The 24,585-nt window shown below is 37.5% G+C and overlaps 1 protein-coding gene across 4 annotated transcripts; it reads left to right on the forward strand.

Moving 5' to 3' along the window:
• Nucleotides 1-1,475: 1,475 nt before the first annotated feature.
• LOC123769857 (zinc finger protein 687a) lies at nt 1,476-22,978 on the forward strand. Of its 4 annotated transcripts, none has more exons than XM_045761243.2 (8): nt 1,476-1,630; nt 5,233-5,377; nt 7,493-9,648; nt 11,022-11,218; nt 11,762-11,877; nt 13,352-13,479; nt 15,626-15,855; nt 16,295-22,978. In XM_045761243.2, exons 2-8 carry the CDS (start codon nt 5,242-5,244, stop codon nt 19,551-19,553), a joined length of 6,222 nt encoding a protein of 2,073 aa, XP_045617199.1. In that variant the 5' UTR covers nt 1,476-1,630; nt 5,233-5,241; the 3' UTR covers nt 19,554-22,978. The 4 variants fall into 4 exon arrangements, with proteins under 4 accessions (XP_045617199.1, XP_045617200.1, XP_045617198.1 ...); XM_045761244.2 differs by lacking the exon at nt 1,476-1,630 and adding an exon at nt 1,637-1,863; XM_045761242.2 differs by lacking the exon at nt 1,476-1,630 and adding an exon at nt 1,637-1,859.
• Nucleotides 22,979-24,585: the final 1,607 nt, after the last annotated feature.

Here is a 24,585-nt window from a genome sequence, read left to right on the forward strand (position 1 = left end):
TTTATGTATACAAGGTCACTCCATACACATTCATATTTACCTGAATTTACCTGAGGGCCACTAATACTAGTGGCCTCCACGAAGACAGGAATGTTTTAGATTTAACTACTTTGAACGAAATGTCCATATAACACGGGCTATAGCTTAGACAGAATGCCGGCGGCATGTCTTATAGTGCCAGATATACCACCTGCCACCTCCCTATACAGTGAGTTGTTGTTTTAGATTCAGCTATTCAGAACAAAAGTTCCAAGTATGGTAAGTCCGTAGTCGACTTATATACAGTGAAGTGGCAGATGGTATATATATATATATATATATATATATATATATATATATATATATATATATATATATATATATATATATATATATATATATATATATATATATATATATGGCACTACTGTATATGAATGAGTATGGAGAACCTTGCTTACATTTGATCACTGTATAGGGAGGTGGCAGGTGGTATATATGGTACGATATGGATGTGAATGGAGGTTCTTGTTTACATATGGTCACTGTAGGGGGCAGTGGCAGGTGATATATATGGCACTATATAGATGTGTATGGAGGATCTCGTTTACATGTGGCCACTGTAGGGGGCGGTGACAGGTGGTATATATGGCACTATATGGAGGTTCTTGTTTACATGTGGTCACTGTATGGGGCGGTGACAGGTGGTATATATATATATATGACACTATAAGGAGGAGCTTGTTTACATGTGGTCACTGTATAGGGAGGTGACAGGTGGCATATATGGCACTATAATGAGGTTCTTGTTTACATGTGGTCACTGTATGGGGCGGTGACAGGTGGTATATATGGCACTATAAGGAGGTGGTTGTTTACATGTGGTCACTGTATGGGGCGGTGACAGGTGGTATATATGGCACTATAAGGAGGAGGTTGTTTACATGTGGGTCACTGTATGGGGCGGTGACAAGTGATATATATGGCACTATAAGGAGGAGCTTGTTTACATGTAATCACTGTATAGGGAGGTGACAGGTGGTATATATGGCACTATTAAGGAGGAGCTTGTTTACATGTGGTCACTGTATAGGGAGGTGACAGGTGGTATATATGGCACTATAAGGAGGAACTTGTTTACATGTGGTCACTGTATGGGGCGGTGACAGGTGGTATATATGGCACTATAAGAAGGAGGCTGTTTACATGTGGTCACTGCATGTATGGGGCGGTGACAGGTGGTATATATGGCACTATAAGGATGAGGTTGTTTACATGTGGTCACTGTATAGGGAGGTGACAGGTGGTATATATGACACTATAAGGAGGAGGTTGTTTACATGTGGTCACTGTATAGGGAGGTGACAGGTGGTATATATGGCACTATAAGGAGGAGGAGCTTGTTTACATGTGGGTCACTGTATAGGGCGGTGACAGGTGGTATATATGGCACTATAAGGAGGAGGTTGTTTACATGTGGTCAGCTGGTGGGGAGGAGAGACGTGGCAGCGCCGCGTGAGAGCACCAGCGCGGGGGTCACGTGATCACGGTGGGTTCCTCTCCCCTGCAGGAGCTCACCAACCTCGCCTCTCCTACACCTCTCCATTTCCCTCGCGTCCCGTCATGTCTGCCACTTGTTGCGATACACAAGGTAAGACGGAGTGGTGGAGATAAGACGAGAGGGAAGACGGAGAGGAGGTAAGAGTAGATAATGTGATAAGACGTGAGGTGAGGAGCCGGGCCGACAGCTTGGAGAAGAGGGACGCTGGGGTGAGCGCCGCTGCCACACGCCAATATTTTTCACACAGCTTCTCTCCGCGGGCCTGCTAGCGTAATTATACACTGTCATTCACCGCTCATGTCTCGCTTGAGAGCGCTGGGTAGGTAAGGGAGTGTGGTATAGTGGTGTAGAGTGTGTGGTGTATAGTATGGGTGGTGGTGGGCGAGCTGTGGCTGGGTGGGCGGGCTCCTCACCACTCCTCCACCCACACAACAGGTGTATCTTACTGTATTATAATACATTAAACCATATTTACTGCTAAACACACTTTATTCCTCATATTTCTTCATTTTCAACTACCATGATATAAGGATTTAATTCATCAAAATTTATATACAGTATTTCATTGTTTATAATTAACTTGTGAATCAAATGAGAATTAAATGTCAAATTTAGAGAACTATATGTCGAATTGCAGTTTTTTTCTTCAGTATGTAGTATTCAAACACAAGGTATAATTTGTGTATGTTATCACTACTGGGTCCACAATGTTACGCACTAGAGATAATTTACCTGATGTACCTGACTGCCACCAACCCTAGTGGCCTCGACGAAAACAGGAAGCTGGCAGCTTGTCGAAGGTACCCCCATCTGCCTTGATATTTTCGAGGTATATTTTGAAACTCGACGCATTTATGGCTTCGGCTGGTAGGCAATTCCATGGGTTAATAACCCTGTGGGTAAAAAAGCATCTCCTGTTCTCATTCAGTTCTACATTGTGGCTTGTTGAGCTTGAAACCGTTGCTCCTTGTTTGTGTTACATCTGACCTGAAGAAGAAGATATCGGAATCAACATCCTCTAACTTGTTCAATATTTTAAAGTTTCAATGAGATATGTCATGCCTGGTTAGCAATGTTGTTTAGCCCTGTGGCCTTCAAGCGTTCTTGATACGAGAGATGACTTGGGCTCTGGAATGACTTTTCTTGCCCGGTGTTGCACCTTCTCCAGAGCAGCTGTGTCCGTCTGAAAATGAGGTCTCCATGCTTGGATACAGTTACCCAAGTGTATTTACCAGAGATTTATACAGTTGAACCATTACTTTCTTGTCTTTATAGTAAAAAATATGTTTGATTTTTCCCAAGAGTTTGGTTAGCTTTTCTTAATGCTGCTCCCCCCTGTTGTGCAACTTTTAACGAGTGGTAGATTTTAACTCCAAGGTCCTTTCCCTCATCAATCTGTTGTAATGTAATGGTATTAATTTTGTAATTGTGGTGTGGGTTGTTATGCCCCACATGCATGGTCCTGCATTTGTTGATAATAAAAAGCATTTGCCTGTCTTCTGACCATTTGTGGAGTTCATGTAGATCTCTTTGTAAGGTTTCAATATCATTATCATTTCCCACTTTACCATACATCTTTGTGTCATCTGTAAATTTGATGGTTGTTTGTAATATTCTCATCTATGTCATTGATGTATATGACAAAAAGGGTAGGTCCCAAAATGGACCCTTGTGGCACCCCACTTATCACATTGCTCTATACAGATTTGTTTCCATTTTGCATGACCCTTTATTTTCTTTCCTTCACCCATTGTTTTATCCATTATAATATTTATTCCATGGGTCTGTAATTTCTTTGCTAGTCTTTCATGTGGTACCATATCAAAAGCCTCAGCAAAATCCATGTATACTACATCCACTGGAAGGCCTTTGTCTGAATAGCTGGTTACTGTTTCCAAAAATGTGAGCAAGTTTGTAAGGCTGGATCTGTTTTTAACAAATCTATGTTGTGTTGATTGTACAAGGTTGTTTGCAGAAAATTAGTGAGATATTTCCTCTCTGAGGATTCTCTCCTTGAGCTTGCAGATGTGGCATGTCAAGCTGATTGGCTGGTAGTTTTCTGCTGAGCTCTTTCTGCCTTTTTTTTTTAAATAGGGGTAACATTTGCATATTTCCAATCTAGAGGGGGACTCCCTTGGTCCAGAGATTTTGTGAAAAGTAGTTTCAGCAGTAGGCATAGTTCTTCTGCCAGCTCATAAGAGGGAGGACAAGAGCTGGAGTTCAATCTTGGCAGTCATAATATATGATGAGAACATATACATAGTGCTCCCAATATATGTACTTAAGCCATACAACTTCACCATTGTAATGATTGCTATCATCTTATATCATGGTTGTTATATTGAACGCATATTTTACTACATTATACCTTGAAATAATCCTCATTATGCTACAATGTACCTGTTGATAATCCTCAAATTTTACTTTAATGTACCTACTAATCTTTGTCAAATTTTCTTACACTACCTGTTAACATTTTTTTCAATTTTGCAAGAAATTACTACTAAATATTATTTGTTAGATTAAGGACCTGACCGAAATGCTGTGTGTGTTAATGGCTTTACAAGAACGTAAAAACATCAATGCTATGTACGTTATATGACAAAAAGTGCTAAGGAGACGGGACACCACGAGTGTAACTCTTATCCTGTAACTACACTTAAGTAATTACACTTAGGTAATTACTCATTCATACTCTGACATTTTCCCTTGCACTCACTCATACATCCCTCACACTCACCCTAACAATCACTCTCGCCGCACTGCACTCTCCTCGCTCCAGTCACCTCTCTGCCACTCCCTATATGGGTATATGGTTATTGGACCACATACTCTTCTCATGGGTGAGTGGCAGAAAAGTTTCAGTGCACTCAGTGGGTTAAGGTGTAGGCAATTGTTGTGGGTTGCATCCTGAGAAGGTCTGTAGTTGCCCTAGGTCCTAGGGAGGGGACCTGATATGTAATGTGTGTTCACCTAGCAGTAAATAGGTACCTGGGAACTAGACAGTTTTAGATTACATCCAGAAGAGTGACGGTAGTTGGCCTAGGAAAAGGGTTGGGGACGGGAATCTTATACCTGATGATTCTGTTCACCTAGCAGTAAATAGGTGCCAGGGAGCTAGGGAATTGTTCTGGGTTGCACCCTGGAGGTCAGTAGTTGTTATAAGGGGACTTATAACAAATTATAGGTCAGATTCCTATCCAGACCACTTCTTTTAAAGAGTATGAATGTAAAATATACAAGGAGTAACAGCTTCAAGCTCGACAAGTTAAAATGTAAGATGGAAACAGGAGATATTTTTGCACCATTAGGGTAATATACCCATGGAATCGCCTACCCGGTGAAACCGTAAATGTCAACACATTACTTCAGTTTAAAATTTAACTGGAAAAATCTCCTGGAATAGTCGGGAGACCTTTGATAAGCGACTGGCTTCCTGACCCCATCGAGTACACTAGAGATGGTAAATTTACCTCAGGTATATTCAGGTAAATTGAAATAAATATCTAGGATTCCCAATTAACATGTTCCATTTTTTGGTCAGTACTTCAAGTGATCCTTCAGTAGTAATTTATCTATAATAGAAGGCATTTAATATGTAAAAAATTCAATATAAAAGTTTTCTCAAGAAAAAAAGTTCCATGTGAATATAAATGTCATGTTCAAGTAAAAACTAAATTGTGAAATTTCAGAGTGAAAAGATGATGTCTCATGAGGAGCATCATGCGCCAGGAGAAGAGGAAGATGGAGAAGATGAGGAGGGTGATATTGAGGCAAGGACAGCAGTGGAGGCTCTCCTTGCACTCACTTCCCCGACTGATTATACGCACCACACAGGTAACTGCCTCCCATATCTGATACGCTACCATCTTTGTCATAATTGAATTTTTATTACAATAAATTACTTATTTAGTATTAAGTGTTTAACCCATTATACCTATAACAAATTTTAACTGAATTATTCTAAGCTTTGCCCGAAACGCTTTGAGTATTTGTGGCTTTATTTAATATGCAATTCCTTGCATTGTACTGTACCTTCAAATATACCTCAGTATTATGTCCTTATGTTTGCCTATTTTATTAATAAAATATTATTATTATTATTATTATTATTATTATAAAGAGAATTTCTCATTGCATTGACTTCAAAAATTATATATTTAAGTTTAAAAGTGTGGCTACCTTTGAAACTGAGCTTTGTAGCTCCATAATCATTTAAAAAATGATTAATCTTTCAGTGCTGGGCAACATCTTGAGAGAGCCTTATCATATTGATTTGATAATGACAATGCTTCAATATGATTGTTAAACCTCAAGGTTTCTTTTATATGTAGTGATAAATAGCCCAAGGTAACTAATGTGTGTTACAGTAATATTTTATTTCTGGGAGGCCCCATGATAGCTCCTCATAACTAGTACACTGAGACGTGTATCAGGCCTCTGAGACCCACACTGACCTGCCAGGGCCAGAGTGTATCTCAAGTGTGGGGAACCTCGGGATCAAAGATTACCCCAAACCAGATCAAAATTTCTCTTAACAGTTTTATGGGCTATTCATGCCTGTGCCACCTCTTGGGTGGCTTAATCTTTATCAATCATCTATAACAGTTCACATTTGCTCATCTGTTATAAAATGTCTTCCTGTCATGTTTACTAACTTAGAGCTTTAAGAATGTTACAGGCAAAGACTAAACAAACGTCGTGTCTTGTCGTAATCACACACTCGGATCTTGATAAAGCACTCAGGAGAGTGCGAAAGACTTGGTGTCAATTCCTTACATAAATTTCACAAATACACAAGTGTGGGTTTTTATTGTATAATAATAATAATAATATTATTATTATTATTATTATTATTGTTATTACTATTATTATTATTATTATTATTGTTATTACTATTATTATTATTATATGTGTGGCCACACATACAAACAGAAGCACTTGAATGAATTCTGTTTATAGATAAATGTTCCAGAACAGTAGAACAGTTTGGGTGTATTTCATCAGAAATAAAGCAGTGATGATGAGGATAATGGCTCACAAGTGATAGCCTGATACTTTACAAAACAGTTCCAGTTTGCACTTATCCTCTACTGGGGATTTGTATCATAATTCAGTTACATAATAGTTTGTGTTTAATTGTGAAAAGCTTTGTTGTGTACTGTAGTTACCTAATAAATGGTACCTCAGTTATCAAATTTAATCCGTTCCCAGAGACAATTCGGTTTGCAGGCATACCACTAGGACCTGATTGTGGCTCGCGGCTTACTTGTCTTACTAAGAATGTCTGTAGACACTTGTTTTTCCCTGTTTCAACACTTCTCTGTAGTGAGACATCACATTGTCTCACTATGAATGATCTCTTGTTTTCCTCAATCGTCATCTTCGCAACTATTTTCTTAGGTTGAACTTTACCAATGACTTTCTTGGAACCCATGGCATGATATATAAGAACTTTTATGTTCAGAAACCAAAAAAAGCGCAAAAACAGTGAAATTCTTAAAGAATTCAAGCATGGTTGTCACTAGGCAGGAGACACTGGTAAACTGAAGTGTGCCATGTGCTCCGTTGGCCCAAATGTGTGTGTATCAACAAACTCGAGCACCGAGGCAAACTTCAAGTACCGAGTCAAATTTTTTAAGGAAATTGAGCTCGAGAACATTGGAAAACTGAGGTTCCACTGTACATGATAGGAATTCTAATATTTAATTCAAAATTTTCCATATGCTAGAGTATAGTACTGTACAGTATATAGTTTTCATGTGCTCTGTTACTTGTATTCCTCATTATTTATTTATTTATTTTGATTCATTCTCAATATTTAAAGAGATAATATGTCAGTAGGTATGAGATGTGCTATAAAATCCAGATTACACATTTCTTTTTGCAGTAATATATGCTTTTTTATTCTTATTGTAATTTTTTATTAATTGTAAACTTTTCTTTTGACAGTTTATGAGGATGACTTCATCATGGAACCTGTGCCAGACGATTACTCTGAAAAAATTGTATCTAGGAAAGAGGTGGTCGGAGTGTATAATGTGGACTCGGTGCCCGCAGAGATGAGTCTGGATGATAACTGTGTACGAGTGATAAGGGAGCCTGTATCTATGCACATTGAGAATACTAGTGTAAGGGACACAAGAGAAATGCAAGTGACTGTTTGTACATCTGAGCCAAGTTTACCACAGCAAGAGTTTAATGTGTCAGAAACAAAAGAAATAGCCTCATCTGCATTAGTCCCGGCCACCAATATTCATAATACAGATGATGGACTGAAGCAGCTAAAAGAATTTGTTAAAGTGACTGAAGGAACAAAGAAAGAAGTTATTACAACACTCTCCGAAAATAATGATCATAATATGTACGCTAGAGGGTGCAGTAGTGTTGAAAAATTTCATACTTATTCACAACCTATTCGTAGAGAAGAAAAATTACCCGAAACATTCAAAGAAAAATCTGAGACAGCAGTCGCATTGCCAGTTACAAAGGCGTGTGAAATTGCCAATGTAAAACAATGCGATACTACTTTATCTCCCCGTGTACCTAAGAAGGAAACTTTGTTGGAAGCAAATGCCAATGTTCGTTCAAAAATGGTTTGTAGTGGAAGCAGAAATAAACGAGGGGTACAAAAACTATTAACGGCTGGGGATATTGTCCAGAACTTTATAAAGCATCAGGAAAGATTGACAAACTCCAGTCAGACTTTAGAGCAAACTAAAGGTGCTATTAATACAGGAAAAGAAAAGTTGAAGGGAAATGCAGAGGAAAGTGTTGAAATTAATAGGAAACAAATGGATAAATTGAAGGAATCACAAAGTGCAGGTAATGTAATCAAACCTAAGAATGGTAATAATATTGACAGTAAAATTGTTCATGCTGAAGTTAATAGTGATGGCTCTGATTCTGAGAATGAGTCTGATTCTTCTGATTCTGATGGTGATTCTGATACTAGTAGTTCCAGTAGTGACAGTGATTCCTCATCCTCTGATTCTGATTCAGATGGATCTGATTCTGATAGTGACTCGGAGACTGATTCCAAGAGCACTGGGGAGTTGGAAAAAAAGTCTGAAAATGTTGAAAAACAGATTGAAGGTGTTAGAAAAAATGGAAATGTTGAAAAGTTTGGAAAGCTAATGAATGAAAATTTAAAGTGTGTTGGTAACTTATTGAATAAGAATTTAGGTTCCAGTAATAAAGAAAATATTAGTGAGTTAAAACCTTCTCAAACAGAGGAGAAGAGTAATGGCAAAAAGCCAGATGATATACCTGTTGAACTTAAGTGTAAGGAAGTAAAACCAGCACTAAACTTAAAAAATGAAATTCCGGTCAAAACTGAAGGCTCTGATAAGCCTAAGCCAACAAGTGTCGTAGAGGAAAAGGCAAGCAGCGAGCCTAAAAACTATAAAAATAGCTTTGATACTTACATGGAAAGAAAGGAATCAAGTGATGAAAAGAAATGCATTAATGCTACCAAAGTTCTTAATGATGTTGAGAAGAATATAACTACAAAGAAAACTATTGATAAAGAAGAAAATAATATTGAAAATAGTGAAAATAAAAATATCAAACAAAGCGATATGGTTTCAAAAGCTGATAATGTAAAGAAAAGCTGCGTGCAAATTAACAAACCAAATGTAAGTCCCACAAAAAATACTCAAAAGGTACAGAGAAAAACAAATCTTTACAAGTCCAGCATGGAGAAAATGAGTGAGGTAGACTTGGTACAGCAGGTTGCTGTTGCATTTGCTCAGCAACTTACCACAATACAGGCAAATCAGCTGAGAGGCCTTTCAGAAAAGTCACTTCATCAAGAAGAGTATTCAAAAGACTACAAAGATGATGATATGGAATGTCTAAATCAAAACAGCTTAGATGGAGAAATGGCAGAAGAGGACAAAATTGATTACGAAATTGATGACGCATTTCCTATACCCATTCAAGCTGAAGTGGTTATGTCTGAAGGAAGCGAGAGCGGCATTGAGTATGAAAGCTATGACAGAAGTGCCATGGAGAATGATGATATTGGCTGGTGCAAGAAGAGCCATGAGATACTTGACCAATCAGAAAAGGAAAACATTGAACTGATGGCATACCTCAAGAGCTTTGTGAGTTATGATTATATTTAAAGTTATGTCTTTGAGATATACAGTATATATATACAGGTGTGTGTGTGTGTGTGTATATATATATATATATGTGTGTGTGTGTGTGTGTGTGTGTGTATATATATATATATATATATATATATATATATATATATATATATATATATAATATATATATATATATATATATATATATATATATATATATATATATATATATATATATATATATATATATATATATATATGTCGTACCTAGTAGCCAGAACGCACTTCTCAGCCTACTATGCAAGGCCTGATTTGCCTAATAAGCCAAGTTTTCCTGAATTAATATATTTTCTCTAATTTTTTTCTTATGAAATGATAAAGCTACCCATTTCATTATGTATGAGGTCAATTTTTATTTATTGGAGTTAAAATTAACGTAGATATATGATCGAACCTAACCAACCCTACCTAACCTAACCTAACCTATCATTATAGGTTAGGTTGGGTTAGGTAGCCGAAAAGGTTAGGTTAGGTTAGGTAGGTTAGGTAGTCGAAAAACAATTAATTCATGAAAACTTGGCTTATTAGGCAAATTGGGCCTTGCATAGTAGGCTGAGAAGTGCGTTCTGGCTACTAGGTACGACATATATATATATATATATATTATTAAATATGACCGAAAAAGTAAGATTAATAATTCTAACACGAATTTTCTCAATCTTTCGTACATTACGCTTCACTGTTGGAGGTAAATCAAAAATCACTTCTCCAAAATTCATTTTTATTTCTAGTCTGACGCGACACGGGCGCGTTTCGTAAAACTTATTACATTTTCAAAGACTTCACAAATACACAACTGATTAGAACTTGCGTTTCCCTGATTTTATATCTACATTTGAGTGAGGTGGGAAGGGTGATGTGGCATTACATTTGAGTGAGGTGGGAAGGGTGATGTGGCATTAACCCAAGACAGAACACTAGGGGATATTAATAGGGTATTAAAAGTATCAACACAAGACAGAACAGAAACAATGGGTATTGAATAGAAGTGTTTGTAGAAAGCCTATTGGTCCATATTTCTTGATGCTTCTATATTGGAGCGGAGTCTTGAGGTGGGTAGAATATAGTTGTGCAATAATTGGCTGTTGATTGCTGGTGTTGACTTCTTGATGTGTAGTGCCTCGCAAACGTCAAGCCAAACTTTTTCGGTCATATTTAATAATATATGTCTACAGGAAAGACTGCTACCAAAATATACTAATATATATATATATATAATGATATATATATAATGATATATATATATATATAATGATATAATTATTTTATTTATTTTGTATATGTTAATTTTACTGTATTTCCATAATGTGTATCTTTTGGTGCAGGTAAATGGTGGGGGTGAGGGGGAAGTAGTTGAATACCCACCCTTTAATAACACGGTGCCATCGGATGGTAGTGACCTTACTCAGTGGCAGCTGGATGGCGTGCACTTGCCTCCATTTACTCCCAATGTTGCTCCACCCTCATGGCTACGTCTCACAATACCAGCTGAAGGTTATCGTTGTCATTCCTGCGGAGACACGTAAGTAATATGAATGAAGGACAGATTTTTTTATCGGTTAGCCTATCTAAGAGCAAACGTAATTTACTAACTATGTATGTTGGCAAATTATAAACTAACTGCTTCCTTAGCAAGAATTAAAGTTAGGTGTTTCGGTTGCTAGGCCAGCGTTATAACCACTCTACCAACTGTACTTAAGGGATAGAAAATAATCATACTGGTGACAAGAATGGTTTAGCATGCTGTGCATGTAATTTTAATCTGCTTGAAATATATCTATCTCTTATAAATTTGGCATCTAGAACTAATATTAATGTTATTCATTATCAAATATCAGCATTAATATAAAAAATTGTGCATGGGAACAGATGTAATGTATAATGTTACTTTCCTTGATCCTGGTTCAATAGCTGATACTAATTAAATACTGTAGGTACAGTTGCTTTTAATAGCTTTTAATATAACCATAATAATTTTAGAGTTGTATTCCTATAGGAAGATAATTAATATATATTTCTTTTATCATAGCAGAGTGACTTGTAACTATAAATTTCTTCCCACTAGCTTCTTCATTGAAAGTTCGGTAGTGCAGCATCGAGAACGGCGCAGTGTGTGGATCAGCCTGGAGTGTGGCCCATGTGATGCCAAGCTCACCTTTTATAACCGCTGTGCCCTTAAAGGTACTATATGTACTTCCTTAACTATGTATGTTGAGAAGCACTGGGAATTTGAAATGACAAAATTGCCTTGTATAATAGATATCCAAAGGAATGTTTCATGAATACAGTACTGTAGATAGCTATGCATATTAGAAATGCAGGAATATGTCCGAGACTTTAAATTAAGAGTTATGGATACTGTTAAGTACAGTATGAATAAGATTGATATTGTTAAGTACTGTACAGAGTGAATAAGGTTGAATTTTATTAATACTGGATATGGAAAGTAATTGTTGGCTTCTTTTGTGCTGTTTCTGTGCTTGATAATTAGAGGACAGCTATAAATAAAAACTAAAAAAATTGATGTAACTTCTGTGGAAGAATATGTACCTGGGAGTTAGGCAGCTATTGCAGGTTGCTTCCTGTGAAAGGTCAATAGTTGGCTCTATAGGGGAGCATTGAAAAAATCTGATGGACATCCTGTCCCCAATAATGGGAAATGGCAAGCCATTATATGTAGGACTTCAGTTAGGCTACTTGTAAAAAGATTAGTATGTGAAGACAAAAATGCTTCCTTCTTTTCTGGTCATTTGGTCACACTTCCTAGGCAAGATCCCACTACCCCAGAGACAACGCTAATTCCAGTTAGTATTATGAGATGAGCCAGATTGGCCTCATCTACAATGCAGCACCCACTTCCACTTCAACTCTACTCCATCCTCACTTTTGCTATGGGTCAGAGATTGGAGGAAATATATTCATAATTTCACTGCTGGAGTTTATTGTACTGTAGGTGGTCATGATGATACATTTTATTAGGTTACATTAGAGCCACCTCAACCACACCCTCACCAACCATACTCCCATCAACCACATAAAATCATACCCATCAATTGACATACATACTCACCCTTCATACACATTCTCCCTTCATCTGTATGTCCATATTTGAGTATACAGTGTACTGTACTATAAAAGTGCGGAAGGAAAGATGCATTTGTAAGAGTGTTTATATATAATGTTATGAGATGTACGTGGCACAGAGACCAGGGATACCTCCCTTGATAAGCTGGAATTGAAACACATCCTGTTTAGTTTGAGGTTGGATATTATTTTTCATGCCTTCAGTCGACCTTATCACACAAAGTTTAGCTTGTGTGATGAGAGGCTTTAGTATAATAGCCTGCAAGATTTACCCTGATGTATCAGCCCATCCTCTTGAGTTGTCACAATGTCACAAAAATGATCTACTGAATTGGTTGAACCTAACCTAACTTAGGACCCACAATTAGAAAATGGGACAGCCCATCAATTTTGTGAGCCACTGTTATTTGATTATATTTTGATTGTTGGGAATTTATATACCCCAGGTTGTATGTATGGTGGAAAGAAGTTACGTATACTGTAATATGTTATATGGATGTGATTACTGTATTATTAAGGTAAAGTAGCATCTTGAATACATTTAATTTTAGCTGTTTGCCATTTTTGATAGATCATCTACGCAACCACATGATGCAAGGTGAAGAAGTTGACGAAGAGACTGTAGAGGTGCGATCTCTTCCACTTCAGCTGACTAGACTCCTTCAACCCATCCTGGTACCTGTTCCAAAATCCCTAAGGGTAGGTTTGGAATTCGAGCTTAGAGATTGATTAAAAAAAAAAAATAAATTGCAATGTATGTTGACCAGACCACACACTACAAGGTGAAGGGACAACGACGAAGGGACACAATCAACTTGAGAATGGTCCAGGACGGACCGAAAAGTCGTCGTCCCTTCACCTTCTAGTGTGGTCTGGTCAACATACTTTAGCCACGTTATTGTGACTCATCGCCTGCAATTGCAATAATATACATTGCAATGTATATTATTGATTCAATAGTTGCATTTTAATTTATGCAGTACTTCCACTCATGACTGAAGGGAGAGCAAAGCATTATTTAACCATTCTTATAGCAGACCACAAGTCTGCAGCGCACAGTAAACCTTTCATTCTATATTCATAAGGTTATATGCCCATAGCCCCTAAGAAGAGTCAACTCAAAAATCATACTGTAAACAATGTTTAATGAAACATTACTTTTGTTTCACAGACCTCAAATTTGTGTGTACTTTTTCCTGTTTAGAATTTAAATTTAAATAATTATGACCAGATCAACCGAGTAACAGCTTAATGCTGTTGTTTGGCATAAGGCTACTCTGGTAGAGTATCTTCAACTTGGGTTTGAACTTGATCTAGCCTTCCTCCATTTCAGAAGCTGGGTAGAGCATGAATTCTTCAACATTTGCCCTGTTAAAGCATCATTGCAACCTATCCGGACATTGCACAAGGTGTTGGATTTGATGCCCTTGTTGATTATATATATATATATATAAATCTGATATATATATATATACCTTACCTTGAGGTTACCTTGAGGTGCTTCCGGGGCTTAGCGTCCCCGCGGCCCGGTCGTCGACCAGGCCTCCTGGTTGCTGGACTGATCAACCAGGCTGTTGGACGCGGCTGCTCGCAGCCTGACGTATGAGTCACAGCCTGGTTGATCAGGTATCCTTTGGAGGTGCTTATCCAGTTCTCTCTTGAACACTGTGAGGTGTCGGCCAGTTATGCCCCTTATTTGTAGTGGAAGCGTGTTGAACAGTCTCGGACCTCTGATGTTGATAGACTTCTCTCTCAGAGTACCAGTTGCACCTCTGTTTTTCAACGGGGGTATTCTGCACATCCTGCCATGTCTTCTGGTCTCATGTGATGTTATTTCTGTGTGCAGGTTTGGGATATATACAGTATATATCTGATATGTATCTGTCGTTTATGTGCATAAAAAATTAAAAAAAATCCTCACATGCTATGGGTCAGAGATTGGAGGAGATACATTCATAATTGCACTGCTGGAGTTTATTGTACTGTAGTTGGTCATGGGGATACACTTTTGTTAGGTTACATCCCCAACCTTCCTTTATTGCCAAAAAATAAGATTAATGGTTATCACAGGGGAGTACTATTCTCTTCCAAGCTTGGTTCATGCAATCTATTTTTTTTACTAATGGCTTCAGAGGTGTCTACTTCACAGTCTCGTCCTAAATCCATGCACCATTAGGCATGGATTAACTGTCCTAACCGTCCTAACCGGTCATAGGCCATAGGCATGGCCTATGTTGGGCCATGCCTATGGCCTCTTCTTATGTTGAACTTAGGCCTCTTCCTATGTTGAACTCATTTATTTATCTTTTGTTCTCTGGCTGTGTGGTGCTTAATTTAAGAAAGCTCCTTGGCAGTCACTTGTGATGGTGAGGACTTACAAAGGACTTTTGCTTTTAAGAGTACTTTGTGGAAGGCATTGTGGACTGTATGTTCTTCAGTGCCTTCTAAGTACCAGTATGACCCCCTGCAGGAGTACCTGTTGTATACCTGTCTATGATTTCGAGGATCAACATTCCATCGGCCTGGTCTCTGACCAGGCCTCCTGATTGGTGGTCTGATCATCCAGGCTGTTTGATGGTGTTACTTGCAATCTGACATATAAATCACAGACTGGTTGAAATGCTCCTTATGGCAGCAGTGCAGAATGTTGCCCTGCTGTGTTATGATTTTGTTCTAATAACCCAGTGGGATCTTACATTAGGTAATAACAAAGTGTTATGCTCAGAATGTTATTTATTTATTTATATTCATTCACTGTACTTATTTATTACTCAAAACCTTGTTTATAATGCTAGTACTGTACATGATTATTTTAATATGAATTTACAAGCAAAGTAAATTTCAGGTGGGTAATAAGAAAGTCAGAAGAAATTTAAAAGGTCATGGAGCTGTGAATAAATTACCGGTGTTGAAACCTATTGGTAGATCAGCAGCCAAAATCTCCGAAGAATATCTTAATGGTTCTTTGGAAGATCATTTTGGGGAAGATGATAGTGAGGAGTTTGCAGAATATGGAGATGATGACATAAGGAGTCGATTGAATGTACATGACAAGATACCTTCTGGCATGAAGAGGTAATGAGAATTGTTGTTTGATAAAAGCTTATTGTAGAGAAACAAAAGATAAAAGTAAACTTTCTAAGAAGAGATACACCACCATTTTAATCTCATCCTTTCCCTGTTTTGCTCCTCTATAAGCATGATTCCTTCTATCTGCTAGATAGACAGTGTTCATGCTTACAGATGATAAATTATCTGCAAATTACAGTACTGTACTGTACTGTAATGTGTATTCTTATATTGGTGTTTCTCTACATTGTCAGCATGTCATGCTCTTCATTACCTAAACATTCATTATTCATTTCAGGTTAGTAGATAATACAGTATATGATTTATACATTATATGACATTCATGTTGTGTGTTTTATAATTATTCAAAAATGTATATATATCTTTTGAAAATGTCATTATCCAAGAATGTAACCATTCTGATACTTTATTTTGTATGTTTCAGGCTTTCAACTAGAAAACGAACTGTAAGGTGTTACCTGTGTGAGAGAATGTTTCATAGTGTGCGTGAACTGATGGCTCATATGAGAACAGATCAGCCATATTCAGACCAACGTGTAGAATGCAAGAAGTGTCAGCTAGTATTGCCAAGTGTGTGTGCAGCAAAGGCTCACATCCTTACGCACCCACCAGCCAATACTTCCAATATGTCTGTGTGTCCGGAGTGTGGTAGTAGATGTGATGGTCCGAGAGAATTTGTACATCACCTTAATACGTGTGGACATCAGTTTCGCCGTTCTGGCATTGTGTGTACTGAGTGTCAGGTGTGTTTCTTCAAGTCACAAGATGATTTCTTGACACATTGGATTGCTGAGCACTGTGCAAAATCCTATGAGTGCGTGGTATGCCGCAACACCTTTGAGAGCTTAGTATTTCACAAATGCACATCACCAGGGCAGCATGTCTTAGCAACATTCCGGTGTCTTTTAACGTGCCCTCTTTGTTCTCTCGCAGTTCAGCTACATGCACAAGAAGAACGTGATACTAATGCCAAGATCAAAGCTCATTTAGCAGATGCTCATCCTTCCATAATAACAAGAGTTCACTATGTTTATAAGTCTAAATTTTGTACAAATGCTTTTCGCTCCAAAGATGAGTTAAGAGCACATCATGACCGTGAACATCGACGAGACAACCATTACCGCACAAAAACTTGTACGTTGCATCATGAGGTCTTGGGCTATCAGCATCAGTATTTTAATGGTCAAGAACCGAGGAATGCATTTGTAACATTGCCTGTAGCTCTAAGTGCTGAAGAGCTGCACGAGGCACGGATACGGGATGTCCCTACTGTCAGTAGTGTCATTGATAAAACTCTCTTTCCAGACATAACTACTCAAGAAAGTGGAAAAACTGGAAAGGTAGAAAGACACATTAAAAATAAAGTTGCAAATAAAAGTTCTCCTAAGGAAGTTGACACAAAGGAGACTTCATTGAAAGATAGCCCAGCCAAAAAAGATATGGATCAATTGGATAAGTTGCGACCAAAAGTTTGTTATCGTTGTGGGTATAAATACGAAGACAACAAGGACTTTAGGCGGCATAAACGAACATGCGAAGGTGAGTCAGCTGAGCGACATTGTGAGATTTGTGGTATGGTTGCTATTGGTGAGGATTTTGCACGTCATTGTCTTGGTCATATACAGGATGGCGCTGTGTTGTGTATATACTGTAATGGTTCCCAGTTCAACAATTCTAATGACTTAGAACAACACTTTGAACTACATGTGCATGAGCAATTTTCATATCCAGCTACTTGTGCTTTTTGTTGCACATCACTGCCAGATGTGCCTTCAGCATTAGCACATCTAAATGAAGAGCATGATCCACTCCATGTTCCGTTTGATACTTCAGAATTTGAGTGCGATCGTTGTGGCCGTCGCTTCCACGGTGAAAGAGGTTTAAGTGTTCATTTGGGACGTTGTACACTTGGAACAGCAACACCTACTCCGTCTGCTGGGTGTCGACAGTGCCAAGTGTGTACTAAAGCACTTACACCAGAAATGTTTGGCCGCCATCTGGTTTGTCATCTGGAGGAAGGGTTGTTGGTGTGCAGCTTGTGTGATGGACGTACTTTACCCTCTAGTATGGCCCTTTTACACCATTTAGAGGAACATGCAGCTGCTCTGGCATACCCAAACTCTTGCCCTATGTGTTGCTTTGCAATGCAAGATGAGAGTTCAGCACTCATTCATCTCAAAGAAGAACATGGTTTTGGAAATTTACACTGTGCAGAGTGTGATATGCATTTCAACTTCACGTATCAACTTCAGCGTCATACAGACATAGTTCATAAGATATGCCAGTATGCTAAACGAAGGTACATTTGTTGGATATGCAGAGCTTATGATCATGTTAAGAAAGAAACGCTCATGAACCATTTCCGCACAGTTCATGGGCTTGATCGAGAACAAGTGGATGAGAAGGTGATGATAAGGACACGGGGTCAGGGAACTATGCCAACCTCACAATTCATACCCACTAAACCTCTCGGTAGTAAAGAGAATCCAGGAACTTCCTCGGCAAGCAAATCAGATTCAGAAAATGTGCTTTTTAAGTCTCAGAAGGAAAAACCGAAGAGCTCACCAGACAAGACTTCAACAATTGAATCTCCAAGTAAACAGCATAGCAACAAATCTTCCCAAAGCTCGTCTGTGAAAAGCTCACCTGTGAAAAGTTCACCCAACAAACCTTTCAATTCTCCAAATCTGAAAAAGGTGTCTACTAGGAAATCAGATTCAAAATTGAAGGACAAAAATAAAGTGTTGATAAAGCGGTTGCCAGATTCAATTCTAGATGAACAGTCTAGATCAAAGAGAAGAAAAGTATTAAGCAATGATGAAGTAAAGATGGATCCAGATATTGAAGTCAAGAAAGAAGGAAAAAAGAGAAAAAGAAAGAAAGCTTACAGGTGTAATATTTGTTCATTTGGCACCAATTACAAAGACAAGCTTGACAATCACATCTTAAAGCATAAACAACTTGGGGAAGAAACCGATTCTGATGGATTTGTTTGTCGTGAATGTGGTGCTTCGTTTGTTGTGGAACCATCTCTTGCACGCCATATGTTTTTTGCTCACAAAGTGAAACTTCAGGTGTCCAGTGCTGATGAAAATGAAGACAATGACAAAAGTGTTAGTGAAGTCAAAAGAAAAAGAACTTTAGTGAAAGAACCAAAAGTTATAAAAGAGGAGAAAGAAAATGAAATAAGTACTAAAGAGCTGATAGTAGAGAAAGATGTTAAAGAGGAAAAAGACTCGGCCACTATTAAAGATGAGAATGATGTTGTTACTAAAAGGAAGACGGCGAGAGTTACTACAAAGACAAAAATTGAAAAGGAAACGATCAAGAAGCAGTTGGACATTAGAAATAAAAAGAAAATAGAGGGAATAATTAGAAAGAAAGAAGCAAAGGGCATAGCAAAAAAAAAAGTGGAAAGAGTGATCACAAAAAAAAAGCTGGAAAAGTTGACACCAAGAAAGAGAATGGTGAAGGCAGCAAGCAGGAGGAAAGCAGAGAGGGATCTTTTAGCTAAAAATATAGAGGAAGGACTGGACGATATATATGATCATCAGTGTGTTGTGTGCAAGGAGGAGTTTATAAACCCGGTTGAGTTGTACAGTCACTTGCGAACTCATGGCATGGCTTTCCTCAAATTGGGACGCAAAGCCAGACCTTTGGGGATGGCAAAATCACCGGATTGATGGGATAATGATTGCCTTTCTGAGCTTAGGCCACCTATTCACTCCCTTAGACAATATTTCATTCCTCCACAGAACTTGCTAATTCCAGCCTGGGTCATATCGATCATTTCTCACCTTATTGTAGTAGGGCTCTCTTTTTTTTCTAAATGCCCCCACTAGGTCATACATGAGCCTGTTCTCTCAAGTTGCCACTCTATTATATAAAATGAAAGTTATGCCTAACCAGAAATGTACAAACCTAAGCATCTCGTCTGTCAAGGCCAATTTATAGAAAATATTAGTTTTAGTACTTCAATGGTTACTAATGTCTCATTTTAAATGGTTGGTTGATTCCATTAAAAATGTAATGTAGTATGTTAAAGGATAGGTTGCATACATGGAGGAAGGAAGACAGATTTCTCAATCCCGCCCTGAATGATAGACTACATTTCTATGGACAGAACTGGTCATGTTAAAAAAAAAAAAATCATTAGTGAGCTCGCATTCTTTTCAGGCTTTCCTTGAGCTACACCTACCAATCAGTGAGTTTAGTGATTTCACTCACCCCGAGACCTTGTTTTGTTTTGTGCTGTGGGCCTACTCTTTAGTGAACATTTCATGTTTGCATTGTATCTTTGGATCAGTAAAGCTAGAGACACACAGTGTGGGCAGAGTTTTTTTCAGTGTCAGCTCAGTATTGCATTCAGCTGGGCCTGTCAACTCTTAGTTTGCAATTTATCACATAACTGCCATCAGGTCTTGCACTATGGTGTTGGGCTGCATGCAAACATTAGCAGTTTCTTCGATCATGGTGTCACTTGTGTGCATTCATGATTCATTTGACTTTTAGGTCTCACTTTTTAGTGTTATGAATTCGTTTTGTTTTGAAAGTCATTTTTGTTTGATTTAATTATGTGGATTCTTCTCTGGTTGGTAATAGCTACTGGGTGCCTACTTCAGGTTTGCTCTTTGGCAGGATTTTCTGGGACCCCATCTATATTTTAATTTGTGGGCTATCCCAAGCATTGCAGCCATTAACATGGAACTTGGGCTAATGGGTAATTCTATTATTATAGTTTTATAGGGTACCATACAATGTTCTTGACACATCCATCCCTGCTTTCTTTGGCACTTGTGTTCAGTACAGGTTTTGTGTTCAGTACAGGTCTATCTTATTTCTCGAGTGTGTCACGTCCATCCATCCATTTAATACACCATTGGTACTTGATTGCTGGAGCGTGTAATGGACATCCTGTACTCTCCACTTCTAGGCTGGTGAGCTGCGTGCTTTTCTGTATTATCCTAACCTTTATCTTTAGTTGTGCCTTTGTTTCACCTTATCTGGTTCCCTTTTCTGACAAAAAAAAAGAGATATCTTCATTCTGGCAGAGTCCTATTCTGGTGCAGGCATGGTTTGTTTATACGAATCTATTACTCATGCCTCTTGAGGTCTGTGGCTTCTCACTGGGAGTGACTGAGTGGTCCTCATAAATAAGATATTAAATATAGATGAAATGCTTCTTTCTGAGCTGGTCACATGCCTGTTTCTGTGGCCTCCCTTTTATTCTGTCTTACCCTGTACCTTTTTCCTGTGGGTGTTTTGGGGTGAAAGTGAAGTGGGATTGTTGGCAAATTCTGTTTACATGACCTAGTAGCAGAGCCATGCTTGGAAGTCTCTCTGATTTCAAGTACTGCTTGCAGAAGGTTTTATGTGTAAAGAAATGTACCTTTTGACTGTCATTCAATGCTGGACTGAGAATTCTCTACTGTCCATTACTTCATACATGACCTGGTGGGGGTGATTGGATAAAATCCCTGCAATGATGGAAATAAGAAGGGTGATGTGATCCCTGGCTGGATATAACAGTGTTCCTGGTGTAGCAGGAGCATGATTAAGGAAGTGATGAAGTGACCAGAGCAGAAAGGAATGTGTCACCTACTCACGACGCCTTATTTTTATGTTTTTACAAGTGAGGTTTATTATGTAAATATAGGTTTGAAGGATCAGACTGTGCTCAAAGCTACATTTATATGCGATTGATTCTAGTGAAAGTGATAATCTAATTAAATTAAATTGGCTTTTAATACTTTGTAGCTGTGAACTGTAGTTGTATGGAGGTACAAAATTCCAGTTACATTTGCTGTACAGTATTTGTAATTTGCAGCCGTATAACTAATGTCACATTGTTGTAATTTTTATTTTAAAATCTTACAAAATATTATGAAGTACTCTATGAAGCTTTGTTTCTCTGTTGACAATAAGACATACCTAAGCCTGGAGTTTCCAGTGGTACTTGAAACTGTACAATCTGTCCAAGTAATTATAACATTGTACACTCTCTGTTACCGTACATAGTTTGTTTTAATAAATGAAGCATCAATATTAGGCTTGTCTAGATTGCTGCCAAAGTAGGTATATTTCTATTTAGCTGTAAAAGTCTAATGGCATAAAAAAAAGAATTTGAAATATAAATTGTAAATTATAGTTTAAAATACTTACTATTGTTTATACAGTAATAAAAAATTGTCTTATGGAATGTTTATCTGAGTATAATTTGTTGGTTATATTGAAATTATAATTTATAGGGCAAAAGAATATAGATGCAATATCATTTAGGGAATTAAATTTTTTTTTATTTTGAATAGCAATATTTTTGTCTACTTATTCTCATTTAAATTTTACTTTAATCACTAAGTTGAGACATTTAGTTTTGTCTACAAATTTTATTTTCCAGTTAGGTACATGTTGTCTAGTCATGTCTGGCTGTCCTACAGTCATATTGGTTTGTGTTACGGTATTCGATGTCTGTTATCACATTATTTCACATTTTCCTTGATATATTTTGCTGCTTTCCAACCAGTTTGTCCAACCACTTGGACTAGACAGTAGAGTGCCGGCATCACTTCTTACAGGTCTGCATTCGATCCCTGCCCATCCAAGTAGTTGGCACCATTCCTTTCCTATGTCCTAACCTAAATCCTTATCCTCATATCCCTTCCAAGTGCTATATAGTCATACTGGCTTAGTGCTCTCTCCTTATAATTACCTTACCTTTAAAGTAGTTTGTTATGGACTATAATTTGGCAATGCACAGGCATCTTCTGTATTGTTTATGAAAATTACTGTACAATATTGTGATATTTTAGAAAGTTTTGTTTTATAGGCTCTCCATTTTTATTTTGACTAAGTATATTGCTATTCTCAAGTGTCATCATTTATTATACTACGGCTTCTGTCTAGCTTGATATTTGTTATTGTGTATTGCTCTTAAAATTTATTTTGGTATCAGATTTTTATAGAAATTACAATTAGCCGTCTTTGACCTTGTAGTACGAGAATATATCTAGACTGCTTCCATAGGCCTTCTTGCCCTCAGAAATTAAGAATATTACAAATAGTTTAATTTGGTTATTTTGTTAATTTTTTAAATAAATATTAATAAAAAGTTTTGTTTTGTAGTAAAGCCAAGAGCAGTACAGTACAATGTACTTCTTTATTTGCAAGATTAACTGCTGCTGTTCTGTCTTTGGTGACTTAGAACCTTCACATGACAAACACCTTTCACAGTACGGTATGTATATAATTGTTAGAGATCATTCACAGAAATGCTTAAGAACATGTAAAAAACTAAATAAGGCAGCTATATTTTTCATAAAGACTCAAAGACCTTATAGTTTGACCAAAAGGCATTCATACAGACGTTCTTATGCATTTTTTTACTACAGTAGTGTAAAAGGCAAGATTTTATAAGTTGCTAATATGCATGTTTAAAGTACAAAATTTGACTCGTGTAAAGCATATACAGTACAGTACTACTATTACAAGGAAGCTTTTAATTTTGTTCAGCAGTTATAATGGATGTTGCAGGATATACTTATAGTTTAATAACATTATGCAGGACCCAAGGCACAATAACATGGCTGAAAATTACACACTGAGCCCACAAATCTGAAAACAGAGAGTGGCAATGCTTCTGTCAGTCCTGGACCATTATAAAGTTGAACCATTACACAACTTTATAGTGGTCCTGGATGGACCAAATGTCATTTTCTATATTTTCAGATTTGTGGGTTGGGTGTCGTAATAAGATTATCTAAATCTGAATTAATCTCCTCCAACCCCACAGGCATCATGATCAGGTTCTCAATAAGTAACAGACTGAAAAATGTGTATTTTGCTATATAAAGTAGTACTGTAAAAATTCAAATACTTAAATTTTTGTCTTAGAAATTAAACACATTCATGTGAACTTGAAGTATAGCTTACTCATAAACATACCAATTGTTACTGGCTTAACAAAACAAAAATGCCCTTAATTATTTCTTGCTGAAAATGTGTAAGTCTTTAACTAAAAGAAGTTGAAGGAAATTTTTAGATATCCTCGTGTACCTACCCAGTGGGCACAATATTCAAGTGGCGTTGGTTTGACATTGAATCAACATTTTTAATGTTAATTCAGCATTGAATCGGCTTTGATGACATTGATTCGCTGTTGAATTGGCATTGCTCTTGAATATTGTGCCCACTGGGTAGTACTGTACCGTTTTGTGGTCATAAAGTAAATTATTTGTCCGTGGTTCTCACAGCTAGAGGCTGTTTAGCCCGAGACAAATTCCAGATTTTATTTAGCACATTGCTGTAATGTGAAAAATCAATGTAAAAATACAACTAAAAAAAAATAGTAGAAGCTGTACTTAAAAAAAAAAAGTAAAATTTCATTGGTTCTAGTGTTAAAGCTTGTGTGTCAGTTTTTGTAGTAGAATATCCCTCGAGGTTCCCTGACTACCTTTATATTTGAAACGTGCCGTTTTCCACCCAACCTGTCCTCTCGAATAGTACTGTACATTGCATTTTGAATTATAAATTCCCAACTTCAAAATAAGATGTACATACTGTACTATAAATCATTGCGGTTTGGATAATTGACCGACTGTCTCATTTTTTATTTGTGGGTTCTTGGTTAGGTTAGGTTCGGAGAATTTAGTACGTCATTTTTGTGATGATGTGACATCTCGAGAGGACGGGCTGCTGCTCCACACTCGGTGCTCGCCA

Source organism: Procambarus clarkii, chromosome 45 (assembly GCF_040958095.1).
Source record: "Procambarus clarkii isolate CNS0578487 chromosome 45, FALCON_Pclarkii_2.0, whole genome shotgun sequence".
Lineage (NCBI taxonomy): Eukaryota > Metazoa > Arthropoda > Malacostraca > Decapoda > Cambaridae > Procambarus > Procambarus clarkii.

Bases quoted from the DNA above. Each gene is read 5' to 3' on its own strand.
- LOC123769857 (XM_045761243.2), top strand. From the start codon at position 5,242: ATGATGTCTCATGAGGAGCATCATGCGCCAGGAGAAGAGGAAGATGGA. The intron at 11,219-11,761 runs GTAAGTAATATG...TCTTCCCACTAG, and splicing joins TGTCATTCCTGCGGAGACAC to CTTCTTCATTGAAAGTTCGG. The intron at 15,856-16,294 runs GTAATGAGAATT...TGTATGTTTCAG, and splicing joins ATACCTTCTGGCATGAAGAG to GCTTTCAACTAGAAAACGAA.